The 25,509-nt window shown below is 43.2% G+C and overlaps 1 protein-coding gene across 2 annotated transcripts in view; it reads right to left on the bottom strand.

The window, feature by feature from the left end:
- LOC146839459 (uncharacterized) overlaps positions 1–25,298 on the bottom strand; it is a 96,737-nt gene extending 71,439 nt beyond the window's left edge. For both annotated transcript variants that reach the window (XM_085651522.1, XM_085651523.1), the window contains exons 1-2: positions 25,115–25,298; positions 24,502–24,568 (exon numbers count right to left, since the gene is read on the bottom strand). Coding sequence is in view for 1 of the 2 variants with exons in the window: in XM_085651523.1 (XP_085507649.1) it covers positions 24,502–24,506 (5 nt within the window). In the remaining variant the exon portion in view is untranslated. The remainder of the gene's footprint in view (positions 1–24,501; positions 24,569–25,114) is intronic.
- Between the last annotated feature and the right edge of the window lie 211 nt (positions 25,299–25,509).

Raw genomic sequence — 25,509 nt, forward strand, 5'->3', positions numbered from 1 at the left:
TGGTGACATATGTCAGCTCTAGTATGGGCTGATCAGCAGGCAGGGAGCTCCTGGTGGTGCTGCTGTACTTGGATATAATTCTGCAATGAAGACTAATAAAGAATATTCAAAGATACTCCTCGGCTACTTGTCATACATCACAACAGAAGCCTTAGAGGCAGACATTACTACAGAGTAAAAAGCAAGGAGACAATAGCTCAGTTAACACCTGGCCAGAACAAAGCATCAAAAGAATTGTTTAAAAAACTTGTCATTAAAGTAACAGAACTCCTGAGATGCATGAATGAAATGGCAAAGGAAAAAGGAGTCGAGTCCCCAGATCTATGGAAAGCTACAGTGGTCATGATCCTCAAACCTAGTAAACAACCTGATAAGTGCTATTCCTATAGGCCCTTGTTTTTGCTAAATGTGGAAATTAGGATATTAGCAAAGGCCCTTGTGAACAGATTATATATAGGTTGGTGAAAGTCCATTCTGACCAGACAGGCTTTGTGCCAACGAGATTAATGAGAAACAACCTCAGACAACTGTTTTGCATAGGTACTGCAAAGGGTGTGCAGAGTGAGAGAACCAATGGTGGCGTCACTGGATTGAGAATGTCCCTTTGGCACTATTGAAAAGCCCTTCTTATTAGGAAACTCTATTAGGTTAGGGGTAAAATTCCTAGAATGGGTAAAATTGCTTTATAACATACTGCAGCAAGGGTCAGGATTAATGGGAGACTGTCCAGGTTGTTTCTGCTTGAGATCCTTCTGTTCATATTTATGATTTAAATAGCACATAGCTCCCCAAACAGGGCTTCCCAGGGATAAATACTAAAAACAGAGCCACTGCTAGGCTTTTCTGCATGTAAAAGAGTCATGTTTTTAGCAGTTTCCTAAAGGCTATCTCGCCTGGGGGGGGGGGGGGAGTTGATGAAGAAGCGTGTTTCATGGTCTCACAGCCAGATATCTGGATGAGAATATGCCCATTCTTGATCTGCTGCACCTTCTCAGGATATTTAATTTGGAGCTGGCAGAACCCAAAGATCCTCTGGTAGGGTGATAAGGCTAAATATCTGAGATCCATCAGGCGAGATCCAGAAAAGGTTAGAAACGTGCAACAGAGAACCTTGATTTGAATTATTTTATCCACTGTTAACCAGTGTAAGGCTTGTCTCCACTGTTGACCAGTGTAAGGCTTGTCTTCACTGTTGACCAGGGTAAGGCTCGTCTCCACTGTTGACCAGTGTAAGGCTCGTCTCCACTGTTGACCAGTGTAAGGCTCGTCTCCACTGTTGACCAGTGTAAGGCTCGTCTCCACTGATGACCAGTGTAAGGCTTTTAGCCACTGTTGAGCAGTGTAAGGATTTTAGACACTGTTGACCAGTGTAAGACTCGTCTCCACTGTTGACCAGTGAAAGGCTCGTCTCCACTGTTGACCAGTGAAAGGCTCGTCTCCACTGTTGACCAGTGTAAGGCTCGTCTCCACTGTTGACCAGTGTAAGGCTCGTCTCCACTGTTGACCAGTGTAAGGCTCGTCTCCACTGTTGACCAGTGTAAGGCTCGTCTCCACTGTTGACCAGTGTAAGGTTTTTATCCACTGTTAACCTGTGTAAGGCTCATATCCACTGCTGACTAGTGTAAGGCTTGTCTCCACTGTTGACCAGTGTAAGGCTCGTCTCCACTGTTGACCAGTGTAAGGCTTGTTTCCACTAGTATAGAATGCAGTCATCTTCACAAGACAGCCCAGTAGCACACTCAGTACCTCTCAACGACTCCCTCAGCGGCAACAGCACTGACTTGCATACATTCATGGAATGCCCGAATGTCTCTCGAAACACCTGCATAATTCTCAAAATCCAGGGACCCATGACTGCATGGTCTGTCATAAAACACAATACATCATTGGCATATAATGCTATGCAATCCGAAATTTCTCTGGACCATTCTGCACCCAGCACCTAAGCATCCACCCTGACCCAGGCAGCCAACAGCTCCATGGCCAGGGCAGACAACAAAGGTGTATGGTGCCCTGTCGGATGAGGAATGTGGCCAACATGCTTCTGACAACACAAACAGTTAGTTTTTCTAGATGGCGAGGTAGCATAACCCGAAAAGTGAGCATTCAGTGACACGCCTTCAGTTTGGCGGGAACGATTAACCAGCAAACATTACACTTACGTGAGCATCTGGAAGTAAGTCAGCAAGTGGTACATTTATTTGAATATTCCTTACAGGCCCGAAGTATATAGAAGGTGCCACCCTTAAAACATTTGTGCCGTTTCTGTTTCTATTTGTTTTAGAATCGGAGTTACTAGCACAGCCCACAGGTCTCTGAAACAACAAGATATCCTTAAACAAGGAGGGAGGACTTTTTAAACCCATCCCCATCGGAAATCTGTAAACTGATATACATATACAAACCAAGGTAATAAGGAAAATACGCGATAAGATGCGATTATATATGCAGAGCAAGGGAATATAAATTGAATTAACCCGCTGTCTGTGGATAGTTACCAGGTTAGAACCAAAATTAGGTTTCTAGAAACAAAATGATTTTGCATTATAGTGAACATTATGTTAGAGAGTTTTAGCTAAAATCTACGTATTCAGATTACAACAATACAAGATTAATAGGATAAATAGTAGATGGGATATAACTCTATATTGTGCAGGCCATAGTCACCTAGATATAAATTACGGCTTATCTAGGATTGCTTTGAATAGTCTTTGTCTTGGGCCATGCAGGATTTTGTAGACCTGTTAGTGTAAATTGGAAATGGATGATATTGATTGTTTGACTTTTTGTAAATGATATGTACATGAATATATATAAGATTAGGATGTATATATGTTTGTAGATAGATGTGTATAAAGAAAGCGTTTTTAGAATTGTAAATGTACACTCAATTGAGCCGATATGTACAGGCAATTACAGTTTGTGTTTCTCTTATTATAGGAGTTATCAAAAATATGGCCACCTGAGGAAGGCTGAACGCCGAAACGCGCGTAGACCTAATATTAGCCATAATTCATAATTAATGAGTACCCTCTGTTCTTTTTTGTTTCCTTTCATTTGTATCTAAAATGTGGAATATAAATGCAATCGTCTGAATGGACATGAAATGATATAATGTTGACGATATTAAATATTCAGAAAGAAGGGCTATAAAGAAATAAGGAAGATGAAATGACCCTCTATTGTTAAAAAGAATATATAAATAAATAACAAATAAAAAGATTTATTGAAAGAAAGGTCTTTTATTAGTCATATTTGATTAATGGGGGTACACATAAGAAGTGTTCAATTGTCTGTACATTACCTTGCTCTTTTATAAATTGTTTCCTATAATATTTTGTTAAAAAAAAAACACAAACAGTTAGGTCCATATATATTAGTTGAATATAGTTGAGAAATCTAGGCCCCATATTAAGACACCGGAGGAGCGTGAACATGTATGTCCAGCTCGCAGAATCAAAGGCCTTGCCGATGTCTGCTAAAAGTAAAGCCGCTGGTCGCCCTAGTCTATCTATGAGAGCAATGGCATTGTGGGCACAGCAGATGTTATTGTGGCGCGGTGAGGCATAAAGCCGGCCTGGTGCAGATCAACCAAATCCGACGTGTGGCAACAATCTGTTGGCTAAAGCTTTAGCTAAGAGTTTAAACTTGATATTTAGGAGGGAGATTGGGCGGTAAGAAGAATGAAACTCCGGCGTATGACCCGGTTTAGGAAATACCACAATCTTCGCATGTCGCCAATCCAGAGGCATACACATTTCTTTTAGCGCAGGATCACTTCTATCAAGTGGACTCCTACTAGTGACATAAAGGCTCTCAAGAATTCGCTAGGGAACCTGTTCGGGTTGGGGGCCTTCATGAGACATAGTTCCATAAGAGCAGAGGTCAGGTCCTCCACTGCAACAGGCGCTTCGAGTAGTGTCATAGCTGTGGTAGAGAAGGACTTCAGGGTAAGGCATCTATTAAGTCCTCAATTTGAGCAGCCGTCACTGTCTCTCTTTCTGCGAATAGAACCTCATAGTAACCAGCAAAACTCCTGGCCACCTCGCCCGGGCTAGAAATCAATGTCCCCTGAGCACCGAGAAAAGCAGGTACACAAGGGAATTTTGGCAAAGTCTATGAAGCAATTTACTAGATTTATTTCCCCATTGGTGTATACGGCTCAGGGAAGCTTGTCACTCACATATGGTCTCCTCCAAGAGAACTTTTTTTTGTTTGTTTTTGTTTATTAGCATTTTCAAGAAACATACAACGCCATACATATCATTAACAAACAGGCCGCAGTACAACAACATCCGTCGTCCAGTTCCGCAGTGCTGCAATATTACCTGAAAACACATTGTCTATAGTGCAGCTGCTACACTCAATCAGTCTACTTTATACACTTGTAAATATTGAGTCAAGTATTTCCAATAGTCTCTAGGCTTTGACCCAGTTGGTAATTCTTCCTCATACGTTTGCAGGGTATCCTTACAATATGTTAAATCGTGGATCTAATGCTTAACTTTGGGAGCCTGCCTGCTGTTCCAGCACAATGATATTCTCCTTTTGGCCAGGAGTAATGCAATTACACAAAACTTACGCTTCTGGGCGCGTACCTCTGGTATCAGGCCCAACAGGCACGTGCGAACAGTGCATTCGATGTTAATGCCCACCATAGTACCCAACATCTGCGTTACTTTTAACCAATATTCAGCAATTGCACCACAAGACCATGCCAGATGTACAAAATCTGCCATTTCTGCATTACAGCGCCAACATCTAGAATCAGTTCGCAAACCATATCTATTAAGCCGGGCCGGCGTATAGTAAGTCTGGTGAAGGTACTTGTAATGCAGCATACGCAAATTTCCATTAGGCGTTAACAAACCACGTAGTGAGAAAGTCATAGCCCATTCTTTCATCGTCAATGGATCGTCTAGGCTACTGTTCCATTTCCCCATTGCTTTATGTGTAGTGTCCGCTATGTCTTCTTGCAGTTTAATATAAAGTTTCGACACCATATGTTTAGCAGTAGGGGAGGTGATCAGCAGCTGTAAAGTGGACAATGTCGGTGGCTCCGCCGGGTAAGATGGATACAACTTTTTCAGGGCACCTTGTAATCTGTGATAAGTAAATCTAAATAGTAACGTTTGATTGCTAATGAATGAAAGCGCATCCAGTGTTCTAAAGAACCCATTACTGAATAAATCCCCAATGGTATCAAGGCCCACTTGCCTTAGCAGACCCATGCCCACTTCTTCTTGGGTGACAGAAAGCTCCGGATGATACTGCAGCGGTAGTGCAGGAGCATACAATGGCAGTTTATGTGCCTTTCTACCCATGGTTCGCCACGCCCTATTGGTCGTGTCTATAGTGTTTATATCGCGATTATGAAGTGGGGGCCTACGATGGGTTATAATAGCGTTTAATGGAACTGGATATGCATCACCTTCTTCAATTGCAACATGTGTGAGGTAAGGGACCTTGTGATACCAGAAATGCGCATATTGTGCTTGCGCACATAGATAATAAAGCAAACAATCCGGGACCTTGAACCCTCCCTGAGAATAAGGCAGCGTGAGAGCTCGTAGTTCAATCTGAGCCTGTTTACCCGCCCATATTAGCTGAAGCACCATGGAGGAAATCCGACGAAACACCTCGGCCGGAGGTTGAATCGATATGTTATTAAAAAGATACAGTAATTTAGGTAAAATTACCATCTTTACAAGGGCTAGGCGATCAGCCAATGATAGTGGTAACTGAATCCAGCGCCTTATTTTCCCCTCCAACTCATCAATTGCCCTACCAAAATTAGTGCGGATGACAATTTCGGGATCACGATGGTACCAGATACCTAGATATTTTACTGGCTCGGATTGCCATTCTAGTGGATAGTCCATGAAGTGCGGGTGAGTAGTGTCCGTTAAAGGTATAATTAAGGATTTAGACCAGTTTATTTTGATGCCTGAGTGTTGTTCAAACTTAATATACTCCCTCAGCAAAAGATTCAAATATTTCTCAGGGTCTCGAACATATAGCATCATATCATCTGCATATAACGATATATGTAACAGTCTCTGTGGAAATTGAAGCGCCGAATAGTGATGTCCCTGCCAAATTTTACATGCCAACAGCTCAAGTGCTATCGCAAACAACAATGGGGACATTGGGCAGCCTTGTCTTGTCCCCCTCTCAATAGCTATGGGTTCAGATATGTATTTGTTAACTCTTATATGCGCCGTTGGCTCAGTATACAGTATGTGTATCCATTGGAGAAAAAGAGGAGGAAATCCCATTCTCCATAACACCGTGTGGAGATATGACCATTCGATAGAATCGAATGCTTTAACAGCATCTAAGAGTACTGCAGCCGCTTTAGTCGTAGGAGTCAAATAATGCGATAGCGCAAAGAGCGTCCTTGTGTTATGAGCCGTGGACCTGGAAGGGATAAAACCTGATTGATCCGGTAAGATTAAATTGGTCATTAATAGTTGTAATCGAGTGGCAAGAAGTTTGGCTAGAATCTTAGTATCTAAATTGATTAGGGACAAAGGCCGGTATGAGTCACAATATTCTGGATCTTTGTTTGGCTTTAATAGAGCAATTAATAGGCCTTCTCTCAATGTTGGCGGCAACATCTGCTTTTCATGGGCACTCCCATACATCTCCACCAGATGAGGCGCCAATTGGTCAATGAAAGCTTTATAAAATTTGCACGTGAACCCATCTGGGCCTGGTGCTTTCCCATTGGGCAGGGATTTAACAACTTCTGTTACCTCTTCCACTGTGATGGGCAAGGACAGGTATTCCCGTTGCGTGTCAGACAGCCACGCTATCGCCACATCAGCTAGGTAATCCATTATTTCATCAGGGGAGGCTGTATGTTGCGAAGCATACAGTGCCCCGTACGCGGTCATAAATTCCCTTAGTATACCCTGTGCACCATATTGCAGTTCCCCAGTTCCATTCTGAACTGCCCGAACAGTCTGCGGTGCATGACCAGCGCATATTTTAGCCGCAAAACATCTACCGGACCTACCACCCTCACCATAGGTTCTTGCTATCTGTCGCTTTGCTATATATTTGATTTCGTCTTCAGCATATGTTTGATATTCGGATAGAACAGCCCTATTGTCACCCAATATTTTGGTATTGTCTGTACGCTCATATTCATGCTCCAGAGCACGTAGCTTGTCTTCACGCACAACTAGTTGCTGCCGTATATCCCTAAGAATGCCAGCATTAGTACTTATGCAGATACCTCGAATTGTAGCTTTAAAAGCTTCCCACAGCAGGCCAGGCTCTTCCGTTGTGGGTTTATTTTGATCAAAGTACTCCTTGACAGCCTGACCTATGGCAGTTACATACACTGGATCTAGTAAAGCTTTTGCATTAAACCTCCAACTGAAAGTGGGCGGCACATAGTGTGGCAAATCTAAAGAAAGTAACACTGGGTTGTGGTCGGACACTGTCCTGGGCTGATGACTCACAGACCGTGACCATAGTACTATGTCATCAGAGACTAACCAATAGTCTATACGTGACCAGCTACTGTGTGCAGCTGATGCATGCGTGGCCTCCCTACACTCCGGGTTTCCGAGTCTCCAAATATCATTAAGACCCCTGTCAATCATAATATCTCTCAATTTGCTCAAAGCCCTTTTGTGAGGTTCAACCGTTTTACCCGACCTGTCAAGGTCATCATGTAGTGCAATATTAAAATCACCCCCCCCAAATCCAAGGGATGTCTGGCAGATCCCTAAGTTTACACCATAAATTATGATAAAATTCCGGATCATCAACATTCGGGCCATATGTATTAAGGATAGCAAGTCTCTGTCCCGGTAGCGTACCTGATATAAGAACAAAGCGCCCCATATCATCCGTGACAGTAGTATCTATATCAAACTGCAAACCCCTTTTAATCAGGATAATGACCCCTCTAGAATATGAGGAGTATGACGAGTGGTGTATTGTCTCCGCCCATCTGCGCCCAATATGACTATGAGATGTAGGCGCAAAATGCGTTTCCTGCAGAAGAGCAATGTCTATTTGCAGTCTATCCAGATACGCAAGTGTTTGCCTAATTTTTTTAGGGTTATTAAGCCCCCTAACATTCCACGTTAACAAGTTTAATTGCTTAGAACGCAACTGCACATCAGCCATCTCTAGCTAATGACATCCATGTCAGCATATTATAACGTGCGCAGTCTGCACCTCTTCCAGTTTTTAGGAACGAAGTAACGGCAGTATGCCTCTCAACGTAATACTGGAGTTCAGCGATGTTTCTCATGCACCTTGGCCAACAAAACAGATCCCAACCCTTCCACCCACATCCCACTTCAGCATCCCAACCATGCCAAAGACAGATTCCAGAGTAAGAAAACAACATAACCCAACTTAGTTTGGGAAGTACCCGCGCAGGGGGTCCACCAAGAACACACAACTCCATCCAACCAAATGGATGTGGTCAGGTATACATTAGTGCTGCGAACTAGTCATTGCCTGCAACATGAAAGTTAGCATATTGGCTGCCGGTCAGCCCCACCTGATCTGCACAGCACACTATCACAAACTGCCCAGCGTTTCCACGCGTATCCCCTGCAGTGCACAGCGGATCCCAATTTGGTGAGCCTGACAGCTAATAGAACTAGAGATTCTGCATCAGGGTGCGTGCCACAATCTGAATGCCACACCCCACCATAGCCACCTCTGATGCACCACTTACAATTGTCATTTTGGCTGTCAAATAGAGCCCAGTAGGGGCAGCCAAAGAGGCCATGCACGCACAACCTCATCATCCAGTCCCACTGCCCAAGGCAGAACCATGCTACGGTGCACCAATGCCTCCATCTGAAATCAGCAGCATCCCCAGCCGCCGCCTTCCTGCCATCAGTAGGGAATGCCTCAACTTGGGTGCTAGGCAGTTCCTGATTGCGTTCAGAATTTTAAAAACAGATACTTCTGGGCCAATAGTTTTTGCTCTTAGCCGTTTTTGTATTCTCCTTCTGGCTAATTCCCAAAAATTCTTATTATAGTTGTGTTGCCATATTTAACTCTTTTTCCTCTTTATGCTGTATACGTATCTTAAATATCAAGCTTGGTACACACGGTTTTGTATCCCATATGTTTGGTGGTTGTATAGCACTTCCTTTCAAGCATGACTAGGTCGATTGTATCTATGTACCAATGTTCTTTTTAACCTGATTCGGGATGTCATTTGTACTTGTGTTTGCAATGGTTTAATACTATTTTAATTGTAAATATATCCATGTTTTATTTTTGTATACTTTGATGGCTTTTTGTACAAATGACCGAATAAAGTTATATCATGATGATGATGATGATGATGATGAACTGACTGGAATAAATAATTTCCGATTCGGTCAGCAATAACATGGACTTTCCTGAATCTTATCACTCAACGCTTAATGTTGAATAAAATAAATACTTGAACTCTACTCAACAGAATAGAAATGAAAAGCTAAATCCCGTAACAGTTCAACAGTCTGTGCATTTGCTACTGGTTTTTTTTTTTTACCAACATCGTTGGGCTGAAAGTTATATTTTTTTATGGCATCATTTTGGAAATATAGTTCAGAGAATTAAGGGGCATATGTATCAACATTTGCGATTCTCAAATAGCGATTTTTAAGGAATCGCTATTTGAGAATTGCAAAACGGGATGTATTTAAAAAATTGCAAACTTTTTGCGATTTCATAAAATTCCTTAATTGCGATTAGCAAATTGCGAAATCGCAATTAAGGAATACCTGCCCATTCATTCCTATGAGCCAGGAGAACCATAGGAATGTATGGGAAGTAATTCTCAAATTGCGAATCGCAATTTGCTAATCGCAATTTGAGAATAATTTCAAAGGTGCAAGGGTGTCAAGATGACACCCTGATACACCCCTGAAATTAGCATGTGTGGTCATATGGCGCACATACATGCCCTAAGGGCATGTATGTGCGTCACGTGGCACTTTGTAAAATTACAAAACGTGCATTTTTAAAAGAAATCGCAAATTAACACCAACTAGTAGTTGGTGGTAATTTGCGATTTCTTAAGGATTAATCGCAATCCTTTGGTGAGTGTTACATTTCATTTAAGAAATCGCAATTTGCGATTTCTTAAATGCTTACGCACACTTAAGAAATCGCTAAATTAGCGATTCCTTAAATTTGCGTTGGGAATTTGTCTAATACATCCCGTTTTGCGAATTTGTAATCGCAAACGCTGTATTTTGCGAATCGCAGCGTTTGCGACTAAAAATTCGCTTGATACATATGCCCCTAAATCCCGCGTGCAGTTTTGATACATGCCTTTAGTTATTTTATGTAATGAACCATCCAAAACTAAACTTACTACTCTTTGTATGAGTATACAGTGAGGTAGTGTCGCTCTAAATTATTACAGAGGAGGGACCCCAAAAAAAAGGTCTCAATTTACTTATGTAGTTATAGCGGACAATACACCCCCTATATGTAAGTCTATCAAACATAATAGGTTGGTGAAGATATTTGTCCATAAGAAATTAATTACAACTTAGCAGTCAAAATCATAACATATCCTTTTTGCGCTGTTGCAAAATGTTGAATTGAGAACCACGTCTAATGTCGAGCAATAAACGTGGGAATCATTCCTCCGCTCCACTCCTCTTCGCTGAAGTCCTCAAGCAACCAAGCAACATGCCCACAAAAGGGGCTGCTTCCCCCACATAGGAGTCACCTCAGAATGCCATTATCTCTACACAAGGTGATACAATGAATCGCAGCCTACAGGAAATTTTCACTGCCAGTCGACGTCTGGAAGATATGGATGCTAATATATCATCCCTGACAGCTGAGAACAAAACGATCAGAACAGAAATTGTGGGATTTCATACGAAAACTGAAGGATTAGACCTGCGATTGTCAGCGGGAGAGAGTCGTCTTGATTTAGTACAAAGCAAAGACCAAGAACTTCCATTCCTTCGCAGCAAGTGAGTCGACTTGGAAGACCATAGTAGAAGAGATAATGTTCACTTCTTTGGTTTTCCAGAGAACATCGAAGGTCAAAATGCTAAATTGTTTCTATGTGAAATACTACCGAAGCTAGTTGGTACTACTTTTCATCCTCCATTAGAAATACAGAGAGCTCATCGCATCGGCCCTCCACGAAAGGATCATTCAGCTCGACCAAGGCCTCTTATTGCTTTTAAGGCATGAGCAAGCAAGACAACTAATAACTGCAGCACGCTCGCAAGGTTCATTCTCACATAAAAGATATGTTATTCATTTAGCTGCAGATTTCTCTAAAGAGACTAATGAGCGACGCAAAGCATTTCTTACTCTCAGACCTCAAATACAACAAATGGACATCGAATATAGCTTGTTTGAACCAGCGGGCTTTCGAATTACTAAGAATGGAGACTCTAAAGATTTCAATGACAAGGCAGTTATTCAACTATTCCTGGAACATATGAAAATACAGGACATGGACACACAATGTGCTTCATGTGATCAAGCTCGCACAAGCCAAAATCCCTCACAGCAAACTCAGGACAAAAAAAGGCATAATGTTAGCAATCCACGACACCAAGGAAGAGATCCTGAAAGATCTGTCCGGACCCAAGAAAACAAGTCCTCAGCGCTACATACTGTCTCTACCTTCACGCAAGAGCAGCATAGGGACAAATCCCGTTCTCCTCTTAAAACTGCGTTAGATGCGGATTGACAATAATAGTATATCAAGATGCAGTTGATAAACGCCGTTGATCTCACTTACAGAAGTTAAGATAAGAAATGAGTTCATAACTTACACTCCCATCATTAGGGTAGAATTAAGAGTTGATTATAGAGTTACAGGATATGTAATTAAAAAAAGTACTCAATCTTCGTACTATTGAATGCTACATTTGATATTCTGCATCATATTATACTAAATTATATCATATTATACAATGTTATATAATGTATTATTCTATGTCAGGACTGGAGGCGAGGATTATGCCTTCTTTCTTCACTTTATTAACATAGCAGCATTTAAGATTAACCAAAGACTACGTTTCCCATGAACCAGAGGGAAAGGTAGGTCAAAAAACAAACATATGGTAACATCCAATCCTGGAACAGGGAATAGTTTTCCAATCAGCGGCCTCCTGGCCCAATATAGTCCCTTGTTAGTGACATCTCTTCCTCTTTCTTCACTGCTACACAGCCAGATAAGTGCTCTTCAGTTTGTTAAACTGCTTAGTGCTTTGTTTCTGTTTCCTTGATGTTTTCAGAATAATTGGTTCTTATGCTTTATGCCATAGGTGCGAGTGCGCTGTGTATTGCTGTAGTAATCTTAAGATTATTTCCGTGCGCGCTGCGCCTTGTTCGGCATTTTTTCATTATTCGATTGTAAATTTGCACGTGGGCTGCGCATCTGGAATTGTCTGTGCGCGCCGTAGGAACGGGTTCCTGTTCCTACGCGGTGCACTGCTGGCATTGCTTCGTGGACCTCCCGACACCAGGGGGCGCGGGAGGCTGTGCAGGGAGCGTTGCGTGCTGGTTCTCCTTTAGGAGTTCAAGTGTCACACGCCCTTCGCATCAAAGCCGCTGGTCTGAGGTCAACGCCCGGGTCGGGTCTGTAGGCGGCAACGGATCCACTTATTTCCCGCTGACCGCCTGTTGTGAGTTACGCTCGGTTCCCTGTCCGGTTTCCCATTCAGGAACTCAAGTCCGTATTTTGCACTGAACGCCTCCATGAGGTCTTGTACTGGTCGTTAGGCCTCACAGGGAACATGACCCAGACAAGGATCCTACTCTCTTTTATATTGTGTGTTGCCGGCAGTTTTGTCCCCTGGGGTTAGAACCCCGAAAAACTCATACTCTCGACTACCACCCAGTCTAATTTGAGGCCTTCGCTCTCGGCCTGGTGGTTCCCACCCCTACTGAGTTATCCAACAATGGAGTATTACGATGATTACCAGGAGGAGGAAGACCCCCTCGCTGACATGTCTTGGGGGGGGGGGGGAGGGGGACGCCTTTTATGAGGCGGTGGATACTTCTATTTACCGAGCGGTGGATCAGGCCCTCACCCCTTTGGAGGACAGGCTCTCCCGCCAAATCTCACAAGCATTTACACAGCTAACGCACAAGGTTGCCGCACTACCCCAGGCCCCGTCCACATCAACCCCAGCTACCATTGGCTGTCCGCCGCCCAAGCGCCCCAGTGAACCCAGGGTGGGTGTTGACGCTTTCGAACATTTGAGGCAGGCTTTTATTGATAGAAAACCAGCATGGCCAGCGGGGAACCGCCCGCCTCCCCCACCTGCGTTCTCACTTGCGACGCCAGGCGCGTCCGGTGATCCGGATTCAGCTCCAGCGCCCTCCCAAACTTCCCTCCTCCCAGGCCCCCCCCCCCGAGTACTTCAGACATGCTTGCTTGACCCAAATGACATTGTCCATCCCCGCTCCTCTGAATGGGCTCCAGCTGATAAGGTCGCTACGTACGTAGCTGGACACATCCGTCGCCCCCTTGAAAAAGAGGCCCGTAATTGCCTTCAGACGGAGTGCCCCGTCCTTCTCTTGAGGGAAAGGTAGCCCTTACACCGGAAACGGACCCCCGGATGTCAACCTTTCTGCAGAAATGTATCAGGGATCATGGAAGGCATGCCAGGACAAGCTCCTGGATGCCCGTGGCCCTATTACAAAGATCCTCAATATGGCCAAGGAGGCTAAGGAATCTGGTTCCATCATTCCCCCAGAGACCTTGTCAGGCTGGGCACAGAGGGCTGTGATATTTCTGGGCAATGCCATTTGTGCCCTCTCCACCGAGCGACGCTGGTCCCTCCTTATTAAAATCGACCCGAAACTAGGAGACCTGGTGGACTTGGAGGCGGGCGCCATTGCCCGGGGTGGTCTCTTTGGTGAGCCCTTTGTGAAGGAGCTCGGCAAATTTGTGAATACTTTCACGTCATTGGACAAAGCCCAATACACCATTAAGAAGGTATTCCCCTGTGTTTTTTTCGCGGGACCGGCCAAGGCAGGGGCCGCTCGCAAGCACCATTAGACGAACTAGAGAGGCTCTGGACAGTACCAGGGACAACAGAGGTTCGGCAACTTCTACCCCCTCGAGAGGTCGTCGTGGAAAAGGCAAAGGCTACAGAGGAGGAGCTACCACCTTAAGCCCCGGTGAGTGTTCTCCCTTTTTCCCCACAAAACATAGGGGGGAGGTTGGTGGGCTGTTACCAGGCGTGGTTGGCCATCACAAACAATGCTTGGGTGCTCCACACAGTGCAGGGAACCCGGTGCAGTGGTCCGCCCCCTTGCCTATTCAATTCTCCGCACAAGATGCTGCCCTCGTGGATGAGGAAGTCGCATCCCTCCTCCACAAGGGTGCTATCGTCCTTCCATCCCAGGGGGTTTTTAAGAAATGTTTTCTTGGTCGACAAAACCGACGGCGGCAAGCGGACGGTCATAAACCTGAGCAAGTTCAACGAATGGCTGGTATACCCACATTTCAAAATGGAGGGGTGTCACCTCCTTCGGGACGTGCTCTGTCCCCTGGATTGGATGGTCTGCTTGGGCCTCAAGGATGCCTATTTGGTGATCCCAATTTTTCCACCACACCGCCGCTTCCTGCAGTTTGCCTGGTGTCACCTCATTAACGATTTCACGGCCCTGCCTTTTGGTTTTCCTCGGCCCCCTGGTGCTTTACCAAGGTGCTCAAGCCGGTGGTGGAGTTCCTGCGAGCTCCAGGGTCAGGATGATTGTGTATCTCGACGACCTTCTCCTGATGGCCTCTTGTCCCCATCAGTTGACGGAGCATCTTCGGATGGCAGTGACCTTGCTCCAGGACCTCGGCTTTGTGATCAACGAGAGGAAATCTCTGTTACAGCCAGCTCAGGCCGTTATCTTCTTGGGGTTCGTCATAGACTCCACAACATCTCTCAGTCTTCCGGCCAGGAAGGTCACCAAGATCTGTCACAAGCTGCGACGCGTCCTTGTCAAACAGCGTGTGTCCCTCCGCCAGCTGGCCCGGGTGGTGGGCCTTCTGTCAGCCTCAATACAGGCCATCTTCCCTGGCCCGCTTCACTACAGGGCCCTTAAACGCCTCAAGGTGTACTTCCTACGCAAAGGGTATCCGTGCTCTCACAAAGTTGCCTTGTCTGCCGAAGCGAGTGACGAGATTCACTGGTGGTTGGACCATATGGAAGCATGGAACGGCCGAGCGATCTTTGGGTCAACTCCGAACATCGTTACCGAATCAGATGCCAGCAAGCTTGGCTGGGATGCCAGGTGCGGAGCCCTCTCTACGGGAGGGTTGTGGTCACCAGACAAACAGAAATTGCATATCAACTGTCTAGAACTTCTGGCTGGATCCTTTGCCGTACGTTGCTGGACAAGAGACTCAGTGCAGTCGTGCGTGCTCTTTTAAATGGACAACATCTCGGCAGTCCGTTACATGAATCACCTGGGGGAGGCACCAGGTAGAAAGCTCTCTAGGACTTGGCAGCGAGTTTTTGGCAGTAATGCCTGGACAGCCAGATCTCGGTCACGGCGGAGTATCTGCCAGGATGCAACAACTTGGAAGCGGGTTACCAATCTCGGAACTTCTGGCATTCCAGTCTCTTTCGTCTGGACTGGTCGGTTTTTGTGATGCCCCGCAACCACTGGGGTCCCTTCTCAGTGGATCTGTTTGTGTCTAGACTGGATCACCAGACTCCGCGATTTTTCAGTAGGAGGCCCCTTAGCGGCGGCGACGGATGCGTTCCTCCAGGACTGGAGTGTGGAACGTGGATATGCGTTCCCTCCCTTCGCAATGATCAATCGGTAAACAGCTCAAGACCGCCGGCAAGCGGCGGACCTGGTCCCGGTCACTCCGCTGTGGAAGTTTCAAGTCTGGTTTCCAGTTCTTCTGGAACAAACTTGGGATTTTCCGATCCTACTCCCCCAGTTTCCGACTCTTCTCACGAGTCCAGACGGCACTCCACATCCTCTGGTGTTGATGAACTCGCTGTGGCTCATGGCATGGCGGATTTCAGGGGTAGATGGGAAACTCCAGGACTTTCGCGAGAGGCTGAGACACTCATCTCCAAAGCTTGGGTGGACAGTACTGTCAAGAGGTATAGGTCCATGTGGGGCAGATGGTCCCGTTGGCTTTTGCGACGGGGGTTTTGATCCCTTGGTCGCGGACATGGTTCACGTTGTAAACTTCCTGGTGCAACTTGCCTCCGATGGGTTGGACTACCGGTCTATCAACAACTTCAGGTCGGCAATTTCATCTGGTCATGTCACGGTTGACTGGTCTCCCTTGGGCGAACACCCCATGGTTTGTAAGCTCCTGCGGGCATTAGACTCAAATTGTCCCCAGAACCCCGTTATTCCGCCCTCTGGGATGTTAATCAGGTCCTAAACCGGTTTCTTTCTTGGCAACCCAACAGGTTCCTCTCCAGGAAGGAGCTTGCTGCGAAACTGGCTATGCTCCTGTGTCTGGTATCATGCAGGCGGGTCTCGGATGTTTGAGCCCTCGATATCACAGGTCAGATGTTTACCCTTGATGGGGTGACTTTCACGTTGCTCAGGTGCCCGAAATGCCACACAAGGGTAATTTCCTATCCGGAGTTTCCTGACTCACCAAAAAACTCTGTGGTTCGATGTCTAAAGCCATATGAAGAATTGACGGAAGAATTCCGCCACCCAGGAGAACGACAACTCCTTATTGCGCTCCAGAAACCCTTTTGAGCGGTTTCTTCGCCCACCATCGCCAGAGGGTGCATTGGGTGACGCAGGAGGCCGGCAACAGCCTCCGTCACTTCAGGGCACACTCCGCGAGAGGGGCCATGGCCTCTAAAACTTTCGGTGCCCGTTTAGAGGCTATCCTCAATGCGGCGGACTGGTCTTCAGACTCCACCTTTAAGAGGTTTTATTTCAAACCGATTCGTAATATGGCTCATTTGGTTGTCGGCAAGCTTTAAGCAAGCATAATACTCGCCTCCAGTCCGGACATAGAATAAAAAAATTCCTAGCTAACGTAACTGAAAGTTTCAAATCTATTAAGGACTCGGAGGCGAGGATAATCCCGCCCTGTGCTCCTGGAGGCGATCCCTCCCCGTACTACAGTAAGTACTCTACTGGTTGTATTATGCTGATGTATTCAGTTTCACTGCGGAATGTTTCGTTTGCAGGCTTTGGCAGTTGTGGTTCTATTGGTAATTTGTCCCTGTCATTTTCAGGTTCTGAGTCTCATAAACAGGATTTGCGCTTTGAAAGAGGAAGAGAGGTCTCTAACAAGGGACTATATTGGGCCAGGAGGCCGCTGATTGGACACTATTCCCTGTTCCAGGATTGGATGTTACCATTTGTTTGTTTTTTTACCTACCTTTCTCTCTGGTTCATGGGAAACGTAGTCTTTGGTGAATCTTAAATGCTGCTATGTTAATAAAGTGAAGAAAGAAGGCATAATCCTCGCCTCAGAGTCCTTAAGAGAATTGAAACTTTCCGTAATGTTAGCTAGGAAATTTTTCATTATAGGATATTGTTATTGTACCTTATCTAATTTTTTCCTTCATATTTTATATGTGATTATATTTCATGTTTTCATATAGCTTTGATGAGTTATCACAGTTTTTCATTTTTAAATCATAGTAAGTTATATATTTTTTTGCATTTGCCGTATTTACTATCCTTCTGTCGGGGCTTCTCGCTGCGTTGGTGCCCTATGAGGAATAGACCTACGGTTAACAGGTTAGTATTTTTAGTGCTTGAAATATTACGCAATAAACAACGCATCTTACTGACATTTCTTTTTATATTCTTACTACATTACGAATTTCTTTTTATTTATTCTAATACTTTCTGATTGTTCTCATCCTTTTTCAGAGCCAGGGATCCCCCCTTTTTTCTTTCTATTTTTCTTCCCCCTTCCCCTTTTTTATATCTTTCCGCATTTTCTCACTCCTCTTTTCAATGCATCTTCCTAATTGACATGTCTAATTTGACCAATGCACACCCCCTACGTGTATTAACATGGAATGCGAATGGTCTCACACACTATATCAAAAGGAAAAAAAGTACTCTCATATCTTCAATCAAAACGAGCGGATGTGGCATTAATCCAGGAAAGACATCTGGATGCATTGGAATCTGAAAAACTATGTAGAGATTGGGTAGGCAAGGTGATTCATAGTAGTGTACAGAAAGGGAATCTACAAGCACAGGTCCCATTCGTAAATGTGGAGTAGCAATCCTCATCCATAAATCTCTACAAGTCACGAAATCAAAGTCATGGACAGACCTTGATGGTCGTTATGTATTTGCCAAGTTGCGCATAGGAGATGCTTACATCTGCGTGGGATCAAACTATGCTCCAACAGGAACAAAAAAAATCATTCTTCCTCCATTTCAATAGTTTATTAACAGAAATAGGCGCTTCACAATATCTTATAGGCGGTAATTGAAATATAGTGAGAGATCCAATTTTAGATAAAACAGGTCATTTAGACAAAAACAATGATGCAGATAGAGCATTAATGATGACATATTGACAGACCACAGATTAATCAATCATTGGCGTTTCTCCCATCCTTCTGACACTGAATATACATTTTCCACGCCGGCCCGTGGTACCTTATCCCGCTTAAACTATTTTTTTAGTATCTCAAAAACTAGTACAACTAATTCAAGAATCCTGCTTTTTAGATGCTGCATTGTCTGATCACTCCCCGGTTCCTTCGCTTTGGAGGTTGAATTACCTAGACCCGGACGCAAACCTTGCCGCATGAACATTCAACTACATAAATATCCTGAAGGCAAATCCCAATTAAAAACCCACTTTCAAGAATATCTTTCCACAAATCAGGGTTCTAAGACCTCAGGTAGAATAATGTGGGCTGCGGCTAAAGCTACTATTAGAGGTCAACTAATGCGTGAGGCAGTGCTAGCCAACAGACGAAATATTGCGCGACACAAAGAGCTAGAGGGTGACATACAATCTTATACTCACTTATATACCGCAGCACCAACTTCACAAAACCGTAAATTATTAGAACTAGCCCGAATGGCATTAAATAGCCTCTTTACATCCAAGGCAGTATTCGCACTCCAAAGAATGAAGGGATGACACTATGAACAAGGAGAGAAGGCAGGCAGATTGTTGGCGGCGAAATTACGACAAATAGAAGCAGCTATGGCCATACCAACAATTAAATCATCTCAAGGTACTACACATACCCGGCCACAAGATATAGTAAATGAGTTTGCCTCTTTTTATAAGTCTCTTTATACACCAGGGACTCAAATAGATTCGGAAAGATTGAATGACTTTCTCTCAAAGGTAGATCTCCCCCATCTTTCTGACAAAGGTAGAGCTTTTTTTGAAGGAGAGATTAACAAAGATGGAATTTTACACGCGATATCAAATCTACCCTACCATAAGGTCCCAGGGGAAGATGGTTTCCCAGCTGAATTTTATCCTCGGACTGGGCATAATATTCTCAATTTTCTAAATGCTGCATTCCAAGAGGCAGACCGTGAAAATTCCTTGGGCCCCCTTTCTAACAAAGCAATAACTGCGGTACTCCCTAAACCTGGGAAAGATCCCCTGCTTTGTGCCAGTTACAGACCTATTTAACTTTTGAAGTGCGATATCAAAATCCTTGCCAGTATTCTAGCTTCTGGTCTCAAGAAATTATTATCCTCCCTAATACATCCAACCCAAGTGGGATTTGTTCCAGGACGTTCATCTAGGAATCATTTAAGTACCTTGGCGCACACACAGTGGTCTGCAAAAAACCTTTCACAAGCTGCGTTAGCTCCATCATTAGACGCCGAAAAAGCGTTTGATCGCATTGAATAGGAATACCTTTTCAAAGTACTAGAACATTTTGGATTAGGTGATCAGTTTATAAATAAAGTGCGACTATTGTATGACAATCCATCTGCCCAAGTAAATTGTGGAGGCTACTTATCTGACCCATTTCCAATCCGAGGAGGTACTCGTCAGGGATGCCCTTTAGCCCCACTTATTTTCCTTTTAGCTATGGAACCCCTCGCGGCCACTATTCGCCAGTCAGATGAAATTATGGGTGTAGATCTCCCTAAGTGTGAATCCAAACTCTACTTATATGCTGACGACATTTTACTCACTCTTACTAATCTTCCTCAATTCCTACCAACTCTGCTTCAAATTGTAGAAAATTATTACTCCCTATCAGGTTATAAAATAAATTGGGACAAAAGTAAAGCATTACCCATCTCTGATGGTACTACGAGAGCAGCTATACATGGTTTTCCTTTTAATTGGAAACCTTCACATCTTAAGTATCTGGGGATTCTGGTTAATAAAGGAATGGAATATATGATTACTGACAATCTGAATCCTTTGATCGCTTTAATGCAGCGAGACTTTGATAAATGAAAGATTTTAAATCTCTCTGTGTGGGGCACAGTTCAAGCTGTTAAAATGGTCATTCTTCCACGTTTTTTATACACCCTAGGTATGCTTCCTCTTCACATTCCTTTGTCCACGTTGTGATTTATAGACTCAAAAATTAAAACTTTTATATGGGGTTCAGCAAAACCTCGCTTAGCTGTGGCAAAATTAAGAGCTCTTCATTCTCATGGGGGAATGAGTCTTCCATCAACTGAACATTACACCCTAGCATTACAAATCTCTAAATTATCACATATGTTGCCGGAGATTTCTGATGTCCCACAATGGTTTCATATAGAACGACACCTATTATCCTCGGACTCAGGTATTTCTGCTTTATATGGTATAGGGCCTATTTGCAGGAATCCCAAACACCCAATTTTATCAGCTATGTGTAAATCTTGGCAACAAGCACATCGCTTATTAGGTATAAGCCCAAATATTCATGAAAAAGCCCCTATTTGGTGTAACACCAGCATTCGCATCAATAGAAAAACATTATCTTGGCCCTTGTGGCAGTCAGCAGGCATACAAATCCTAGATCAAATTTTTCAGAACGGTGATTTTAAATCATTTGCACAAATAGGAGAAGAATTTGGTCTCCCAATGCATCAATCCTTGTAATATACCCAACTTCAACAATGCTTGAAAAAACAACTAGGTCCATCTCCTTGGTCATTTCAAAATTCACATATAGTATCATATTTAAACACATGGGGCAGACAAAGGAGTAATTTCTGGTCTCTATAAAATTCTTACAACACACCTTTATTCTCAACCTCTCTCACATGCACTACAATTCAAATGGCAGGCTCGGCTTTCAATATCCTACGCTACAAAGGAATGGGAAGTGTAGGTGGAAGAATTAGACAAAGGAGCTTGTGAAGCTAGATTAAAATTCTGCCTCTTCAAAATCTTGCATTACCGACCCTGGTCTCCGGCGAAACTGCAAAAAGCTGGACTACTCTCCCATGCTAATTGCTGGAGATGCTCTAATACTAACTGTGGCCCAACTCACATTATATGTGAATGTCCAATGATACAGTATCTTTGGATATATGTGGGTAAAGTCTTACACTCCACAATGCCATTACACCTTCCACTTACACCTACTAATATTCTTCTTCACGACTTACGACTCTCTCCAAAGATCTCCAAACCATAACACCTTCTTTTTCATACAGCTTTGGCTACAGCGAAAATATGCATACTACGACATTGGAAATCTGCATCCACCCCTCACCAGAAGAATAGTTGGCAACTATGATACAAACTGCATCACATGAAAGAGTTATTTACAACCTCCAAAACCAAACTAATGTTTTTCTCCAAGTCTGGTCACCTTTCCTAAATATGTGATAGTGATAGTACCAATACCATTTCCACAACAAATACTCCTATCTCTCAAACTAATCTCACTTTCTTTAGTGCTATTACTCTTATCCTCTCCAATTCCCCTCCCCTAATCTTTCTCCATTTCCTCTAACTATATTACCTCTAACTATATCTCATTTAATCTTTTTATAACTTATATTATCTCATACTCTTTCCTATTATTTTTATTTTAATGTACTCTGCTACTTATATAAACTATTCTATTCTAAATTATTTATTATATAATTCTGAATCACTCTAATTTATTTTTTCAATATAAAGTATTTATTCAAGAATTATAAAGAAATATATCCTACTATTATTTGCTTATAATGGTTTAATCCATGTATTTATTAAATTCTATTGTGATGTGCTTCTCATTTCTGTGAACTTTCCCTCCCTTCTTTCTCTTTTAAATTTCTCTCAACTATTTAACTCTTCAACGTTTTAACCATTTAATTGAAAATTAATGTATTTCTATATTCTATTTATTAACAAATAGTACTTACTACATATAGTTCTTCGCATTTTTATGTATTCACTTATTTATTATGAATTATTAGCTGTTACTATTGTTCTTGTGATGAAACCTTGCAAAATGTTAATAAAAAAGTTACAACACAAACAAAAAAGTACATAGGGATCATGTAAAGGCTATTTTTAGTTTCTTTCAACACAACTCTGCATGCCTAAGATTTGTGAAATCGGGACAATGCACTTTGCTTTCAGAGTTGATAAAGGGGTATATACTTGCACCCCTGATTTATTTAATATCTTTAAAAATGACTTCCTTATGACATAGATGTCAAACGTAAATGTCCCCAGTCAAGACCAGCGGTTCTTAACGTGTGGTCCATGGACCCCTGGGGATCTGCAAAGTCAACAAAGGGACTAGGAAACTGTTTAGCTAGTTAAATACCATTATTACTATAATAAAGTATATATACATAAAAAAGCAAAATGTAAACTTTAAAAAATCTAAAACTCTCTTTAATGTGAAGGAATTTGAGATTGGACTCGAACATTAGGTTGGTCTCCTTAGATTTATTCGTGCGAGCAGCACAAGTACAGCAAACAGCAGTATGGACGATTGGTGGCCTCAATGAAGCACTAGTTTGTGCTGCCAAAAAGAAAGGATGCTTTACAAGCAAAAAATAAAAAGTGACATGTGAGTTTCTAGCATACGGATTTATCTTTTAGAAATATAAACATTTCTGAAAAGCTCCAACCTTTCCATTAAAATTAAAATTTCGACTTTGCATATTTTTCCTTTGTGAATTGTAGTACATATATCACAACCTTTGTATTTATTTGATGTATACTTGTTTTCATAATTTTGTATATGTATTCTAAGGTTAAGATTATAGCATTCGCTTAGGCTTCTAATAGTTATTTGGTGGGAGGGTCCACACAAGTCAAAAGGTTGAGGACCACTGGTCTCCACAGCGTCACAATCTCAGTTCTGCTCTGCGCTGATGGTATAAGCTCTAATCGTATGAAACACATAACACCACTTTCCATCTCTGAAGCACCTTGTAAATTAATTAAAGGGAATGGAAGTCTTGGTAATGAGAAGTAGCAATCCCTGGCAAAGGAACAAAGCCAGAAGGAAAGTTTGATTATTTTGGACTGCACTTTTGCAGGAAGGGGTATTAGTCCCAATAAACCAGAAAAAAAATCTATTTGCACTCTAACACATCACATAATATATTGACCTATAATTTAAAAACATTGAAGACTCTTCACCACTAAAGACACTTCAGGCCAAGATTTTTTTCTAGTGCTATGGAGGGAGCCACACCGGGTGATATTCCAAGAATGTTAAGGAATCTTTGTAATGTGCTGCAATCTCCCCCAGTGAGAAAAGAATCTGATGTATAGTACAGAACTATTTGTGCAGCTGGTAAACATGTTTCTTACTATGTATGCTCTAAAGCCAAACAAGCGCCATCTGCTTTTCAGTATTGTCGGCATGAACCTCTAAGGCAGAAAATGTTTGTTGATAACCTTGGCTTTCCTAATTTGGGGATAATTCGGTTTATTTGAGTCTAAGAATCTGTGACTGAACCTGAAAAGGAAACACAACGATCTGTGCCGTCCACGCTTCATCTACTCTGAAAGAATGTTTGTGGAATGGAAGAATTTCTAGACCTGGTCACTCCTCTGTTTTGACAATACCTCCATTTCAAATTTAGGAGGACAGTTTTCTCTTAAAGAAATGGTATAAGGACCAGCTAGAGGTAAAACTCACGCTCATCCCAGATGCACCCAAACTACTGGTCAGCTTCGGAGCGGGAGGGTAGAAAGTAGGGTATGATCATTTGCTCATGGTCATACAGAAGCTTGTGAGAGTTTGATCAACACTCAAAAATATATGGCCCACCACCCGCTCCTCCACATATCACTCAGTCCCCGGCAGATGTGCGGATAAAGGAAGCAAAACTCCTAAAAAACGATTGCGAATGTGGAATTAATCTTGGACCATATCTAACCAAGAAATCTTCAATGGAAATAAGTACAAAAATAGGCCCTAATGAAACAAATGACTCTTTTCTTCTTTTTCCCTCCAAAACCTACAGGCTTTCTGACCACCATGTCTGGTAAATACATTTGTGGAACCACCACAACTAAACTTTGTGGAAGCCATTTTACCTTAAGATAAAAGCTACACGCGAATGTTGCACACCATCTTACAATGAACAGTTTGACAAATTCATGCCCAAGGACTGAATATTGCTTACACCATATCGTTTTCTGCTGCTAGAGTAGCGTTCTTACGATGCCCAAACAAAGGCGAGTCTGGTGAGTCTGCAAAAAAGAAGAAACCAGGTTATGTCTCATTTGGCAGTGCAGTAAGATGCAAAGCAAGGCACATATTCTTCTCATAATGTAGAAAGATGGAGTGCTGTGTGCATAGATCTCTCACAATGCAGTAAGGTGCAGTGTGCACAGATTCCCCATAGTGCAGTAAGATCTAGTGTGCACCTTTCCTCACAGTGCAGTAAGATGCAGTGCAGTGTACAACGATTCCTCACAATGCAGTGCACAAAGATTACTCACAGTGCAGTAGGATGCAGTGGTACATATTCCTCATATTCCAGTATGATGTACTGCATGTGCACAGATTCCTCATAGTACAGTAAAATGCACTGAAATGCAGTGAAGTGCAAAGATCCCCTCTTTAACATAAATGATGACCACAAACACCCCCATCACCATTCCGCCCCCCTCCCCCCTCCCCACTAGGACCCCTGAAAGGAGATGCCAGCTCAGCCCGTCCCCTGATAGAGATTTCCTCCAGGATTGTTCAGTCTATTTCTACAAAAAGAGCAGAAGGTGCTGACAATCTCCCACCTGCGCAGAAACCTGTGCAGACATTTCCAGGCTCTCTCCTCCTCCTGGAGCAGGTGCAGATTTGGGTTCTGTGAGGGTCTGAAGATTAAGATAACTGACAGACAGGGTAGGGTGTCTACCCTCCTCTGCAGCAGGCTGGCTGCTACACAGGGAGAGGCCGGAAATGAAATCAGCTTTCGCGATTCTCTCTTCTGCCGATGACCCGGAAGAGGAAACCCTTCTCCCTTTCATGGGTTTCATCACCAGCCGATCAGCGCCCTCTGCTGGCCGCTGACAGAACGGCCGCCTCTACTCTACAGAAGTTAATACATTCACACAAATAATAAGCATTTGTGCTCCTAAAGGTGTGGGTTTTTAGATGTCGCATTCGTGAATGGTTTGAAAACATACACAGT

This window comes from Triturus cristatus, chromosome 4_1 (genome assembly GCF_964204655.1).
Source record: "Triturus cristatus chromosome 4_1, aTriCri1.1, whole genome shotgun sequence".
In the NCBI taxonomy this organism is placed as follows: Eukaryota; Metazoa; Chordata; class Amphibia; order Caudata; family Salamandridae; genus Triturus; species Triturus cristatus.